We start from the raw sequence: 5,650 nt of genomic DNA, 5'->3' as shown, positions 1-5,650 counted from the left end.
TATATATGTATGTATGTATGCATATATATATATGTATATATATATGTGTGTGTGTGTATAACTATATAATCATATACATAAATATATATATATATATTTGGACATATATACATTTATAATGTATATATATATATTTCTATTTGTATTTGTATAAAAGTACATATTTATATGTTTTATTATATATATATATATATATACATAAAAAAATACATATATATGTATTTAAGTGTGTATATATATATGTAGATACATGTATACATACGTAAATATATATATTTATATATATATATGTGTGTGTATGTATGCATGTGCATATGTATTTATATTTACATATATATATATGTGTGTGTATGTATGCATGTGCATATGTATTTATATTTACATATATATATATGTGTGTGTGTGTATGTATATGTATGTGTGTATATATGCATGTATGTATACTTTATTTATATTTATATTTATATATATAATGAATAAATGTTTAATATATATATATATATTCGTATCTGTTTCTGTGTCTATATATATCTGTATACTTATACATATATGTGTGGATAAATTTATATATATATATATGTGTGTGTGTGTGTGTATGTATACGTATATATATATATATATATGTTTGTGTGTTAGTGTGTGTATATATATAAATATATATATATATATATTAATTTATTTATTTATATATATATATATATATACATTTATATGGATAGATAAATATACATTTATATGGATATATATATATATTTGTGTGTGTGTGTGTGTATTTATAATACTTGCATGTAATCCTGAAAATGCACCCTGAAAATATTTTGCAACGATTCAAATATTATTCATAACATGAGCAAGCACCTATTCAAGTATTGATACACGTCTATCAGTCGCTAACGAATGTCATCTATGTTGATGTTCCATGAAATTCATTTCAATGGTGTGTACGATGGATTCTGAAATTTGCTTCTAAGTATTCACAGGTGCCGTTTATATTATACACGCGTTTGTGCACCAAAAAGCTCGATTCTAGGTTTGGCGAAGGTGTGTAATTACTAATTGCCTAATTCCCCTCGGTGATCAGAATTAAGTTTTACTCACAGTGAGCATCTCTATAGAAGTTCCTGATTGGTATGTTTTATCTTCAACGTTTTAATTGGATTAAGAGCCATACAGACAGAATTCCTTGATAAAAGTAAAGAGACAGTCCATACATAGTCAAACATACATAGGCACCATATGTAAATTTGTAAAAAAAAGTTAAAAACTGTTTTATTAAAAAGACTCGGAAGACTCAACCTGAAACGACAAAGACGCAGAGTCCAAAGTCCAAAACAGAGGCTCTGCACAATATTGGACACAAATAATTAAATATGTGTCCTATGTACGGTCACGGACTTTAGTCCGCTGTGGTATATTTTTAATCTCTCTAGTAGAGAGAGGGTCATGAATATGTCGTATATTAACTCCGATCGAACAAATAAAAATCACATGAAGGCTATGGTTATTTGAATAGTTCGAGAAGGCTGCTATGTATTTCGTAAACATACATAATAACTGTATTTGAATCGACAACATGGCGTTGACAATCACTATAGAAATATTTGTGTACTGTTGCTTCTGTTCCATCTTCATCCTCACAATACCCATATTCTTCTGGCGGAGACGATATACATTGATCTCGGAGCGCACACCGTATTTGGTATTGTGGATGCAGGTGCCTGTGTTTGGGCTCATGACTATTCTGTGTCTGTTATACAGTGCATTGATCCCCAACTCCTATGATGTCACCATCTTGGCGCGATGTCTACAAACACTGTTCTTGTGCTCGGTCACTACACGCATAGTCAATGTCGTCATCAAATCAATCCAACAGCAACACATACAAAGTATCATACGTAATCAGATGCCGCTACTTGGCGCACCTAGTGACACGAAGAATCCAGACAGTGGCAGGAGCGGCACAGTGCAGTATATGTGGTGGCAGTCAGCACATCTTATTAAACTTGGAAGGTATCATAAAATCAAGCATACTTTCACAATCTATGCGCTGGTATGTGTGGCTTGGTTCATAGCCCTGACCGACGCAACACTTAATGAGTCTCTGTTCTGGTACAGAGTGTCCATTGGCTTCACACAAATCAGCATAGTTTTGTTGATGTTCCCCCTTGTAGTATTGGATGTATTCTTCATGACCATTGAGATTGATACAACAACTTTTATTCTATTGGGCGATACTATAGATCTCTAGGCCTGTCGATTTGTGCCCCCGAACCCTCGCAAGTGCTGGAAGCAGGCACGTGTTCACACTATACCTACGGCTGCTTGTTCTTTGTACATGTGCTGTCCATCTTGGTGCCTGCGCTGTTAACATTCATTCCCGTCATGCGCACTCAGCGAGTGCTTCCGCTGTCGAATGCGGAACAGGTTAAAGAGGGCGCCGGCGACAACGACGACTCGAGTGCTTTTGGACTGAAATGCTCGGCTGCTTTGGACAGCCACACACCACTAGACACGGACATTGGCGTAATTGACGCAGAGAGAACTGCGCAAAACAACGATACTTCGTATTTTCCAGTTGAACAACCGTTACAAATGACTATGGTTCTGGCAAATAGATCTCTGGCGAGCATGTTTTACAAGCATCTTAGTCGTGAGTATGCGACCGAGAACTTCCTATTTTTGCTGTCCATCAACAAATTCCGATCTCGTTTCAATATGGAAATGTGTATACCAAACAGTACCACGGGCAAGACCTCTACTACACAGAACACTGGATCTAATCTGAGGCGGGTGTCTGTCGGTTCCAATACGATAGTTTCTGAGATGATTGAGCAAGTATTTGTGGACACCTCATCGGAGCAGGGCGCAGTCAAACACAAGAGTAGCGAGGGCAAGATCAAAAATAGTTTCAGCACCGGGATTGAGAACCTAGCTGGGGTACAAGGACTTACACTGCAAAAGGTGTCAGAAAATGTGTCCTCAGGAGACACACAATCAGATATGAGTACAAGTGATGCACAGTGTTCGGGCGATACAGCCCAGGTTGACACAAGTGGTGTACAGTGCCAGAGCGTTATAAGTAAGGTTGCCAATCGCATTTACCAGCGTTTTATCCGAACGTCGGCTGAGTTCCAGGTCAATCTGTCTTATGAGTATGTGGCCAATATTGAATGGTTGCTGGAGTCCGACGACTGCTTCGCGACAATGTTCGATGAAGCGGCATGCAGTGTGACCAATTTATTGGACAATGACACAATATCCCGGTTCAAGAAACTTCATAGCAAGGCCATTTACAAGGCACTGCGGATGATTGGCTCTATGGGAGGCAGCACAGTATAGCCCACTTATAGATGCAGGTACCGATGACAGGAAGAAGAAATCGAGGAGACCTTGTCGAAATCTCACTGTCGACCTCAGGTATGCAGATAGTATGGCAACTTAAGTTCGGGGCAATCTGTGGCACATGGTTTATCTATAACGGGTCACCAAGTCATAAATGACACCGAATTTAATTGTCGTTGTGTGAGCCGCCGTATTGTCTACACTAAAAAGTGTATAGTGTATCAGTAAACACATGCAGAAGACTTGGACATACACTTCAAAATTTTAAAAATAACACGATACACACTTGCACAATATTTAAATAATAGCATATAATGAATAAACAAACTTTTTAATAGCATATAGTGAATAAACAAATTTTAGAATAGCATATAGTGAATAAACAAACTTTATAATAGCATATAGTGAATAAACAGATGAATACACCAACATGAGCATAGGTCCAGCACAAGCAGATCAACGATATAATACCCACTGCAGTATACTACATTACTTTTTGATAGCGGATTGAGGCGAGAGATATCATTGTATGGGATGCGTAGGTGGAGCTATGTCCAACAACAGATGGGATCTAGAAATATAATTAGAGGCCGATGAGATATACCTGAATAAACTATGCTTAGAACTTTAAGATTTCCTTACAGATCGATTGCCGTGAGAACGAAAAAGGTGATGAGGACTATGCTAGTTGGTATACCGATAGGAAGAATTGCACCAGCTGATTTGGTGGGTAGTTCATGGATTCGCGAGTTTATATCGCCAACCAATATCAGTCGAATCGTTACCGAAACTTGCATCGTGCAATGTATTCCAAGCTCCCGGGTAGCCGTGCTGCTGATATTCTTCACTCTTAAATCTTAAAACACCTTGATACTCGGAGACCTGTTGCCTGGAGGAGACGCCTTATGAATTTTCAGATGTTCTAGCGCCGCAGGAGGCTTACCAATGTGCCTGCAACTAATGCATGTCATTATGCCCCAATTCTCCGTACGATGACATTCCCCTCTGGTCGGCTTCCCGTCACATTTTGTGTCTAATTTTTAGATCGCCACGGAACTTATCAATGAAATCAAAGGCAATATTCAGTCATTAAACTCATTTGTTTTACATACCCCCAATAAATAAACAAGGTACTGACATGCGCGTCCTAAACAGTAAATAGAGCTGCTTTTTTTGATAAAAATAATATTCATACATAGCCTTGATATTCCTCGAAATGCCTATGTCACCTCTCACCTGTGTGCCCGTCTATTAAAGAGAGAGGAAGGCTATGTATGACTATAATCTGTTAACTTTCGTTTGTAGCGTTCACCTGGTCCGCTCAGTATTTCTCATAGAATCCTCCATTTATGTATGATTGCCCAAAACTCCAAGTTGTGAACCGCTGTCTGATAGCAGCAATGTGATATGAAGACGCATCTGCACACAGAAATGTTCCTCAGGGCTTATTGATAAACAGTTAGTCACTTTCCATTTCGAATGTGATTATGGTGGGCAATCGAGTCAGTAAGCAGTCCCCATATACGCCATCGAGACAAAAAATCAATCCCTATGCCAGGCATGCACTTAAGAAGAAAGCAGGAGAGCCCGTTGAATCTGAGAGTCTTGGTTCGCCCACTCGTAGCTCAGTGCACAAATTGTTTGGTGCCAACAGTCCCGCTGCTTGCATATTTAAAACTCCAGTAAAAACTGATAGTCGAGTTAAAGTTGCGCACTCGAGTCTTACGCCTTCCCGTATCGAGTCGGTGAAGAAAAGCCCAGCTGCGCTTGGATTCATAAGCAATGACAGAGGATCAGTGCGATCTAATTTATTTGGCAACTGTGGATCCAAATTTAGTAGTAAGGGTTCGGAGTTTAGTCTGACCGGCAATGTAGTAGTAAATTCTTCCACTCTCGCAACAACCCCTGCGACAGCAAACGACGATGACTGGAATGAGTACGATGATGTAGTCCCAGCAGACAGTCCCTTTGTGCCATACTATCTGCGCAACTTTCTTTACGTTTTGCAGGTATGCTATACTAGACTATATGTGATTCGGGTCGGATACATGTATGGGTATGTGTTCTATCGAACTGTTGTGCTATAAAGGTAACACTTGTTATACATCTATTAGGTGTGATTGGCAACATCGAATGATGTCTTTAGTAAAGAAAATATGCATCCCTATTCTTGCGTATCATGATATGTCGATCTATAGATAGATATGTATAACTATACATACAGTAATACCCATATATATATATATATATATATATATATATTATATATATATGATTATGTATGTATGTAGTATGTTAAGTAGGTATA

The 5,650-nt window shown here is 38.1% G+C and overlaps 2 protein-coding genes across 3 annotated transcripts in view; both read left to right on the top strand.

The window, feature by feature from the left end:
- Positions 1 to 1,573: 1,573 nt before the first annotated feature.
- On the top strand, positions 1,574 to 3,339 carry SARC_03585 (hypothetical protein; the record flags this gene model as incomplete). The annotated part of the gene is made up of 2 exons (XM_014302623.1): positions 1,574 to 2,010; positions 2,241 to 3,339. 2 exons carry the CDS (start codon positions 1,574 to 1,576, stop codon positions 3,337 to 3,339), a joined length of 1,536 nt encoding a protein of 511 aa, XP_014158098.1.
- Positions 3,340 to 4,791: 1,452 nt separating this feature from the next.
- SARC_03584 overlaps positions 4,792 to 5,650 on the top strand; it is a gene marked incomplete at its 5' end in the record, with an annotated part of 11,576 nt that continues 10,717 nt past the window's right edge. The window contains one exon of one of the 2 annotated variants that reach the window (XM_014302622.1): positions 4,792 to 5,351. In XM_014302622.1, coding sequence (XP_014158097.1) covers positions 4,830 to 5,351 — 522 coding nt within the window. The remainder of the gene's footprint in view (positions 5,352 to 5,650) is intronic. The other variant, XM_014302621.1, reaches the window with a different exon arrangement.

This window comes from Sphaeroforma arctica, assembly GCF_001186125.1.
Source record: "Sphaeroforma arctica JP610 unplaced genomic scaffold supercont1.185, whole genome shotgun sequence".
NCBI classification, from domain to species: Eukaryota; class Ichthyosporea; order Ichthyophonida; genus Sphaeroforma; species Sphaeroforma arctica.
This window is presented reverse-complemented; position numbering and strand designations above follow the sequence as displayed.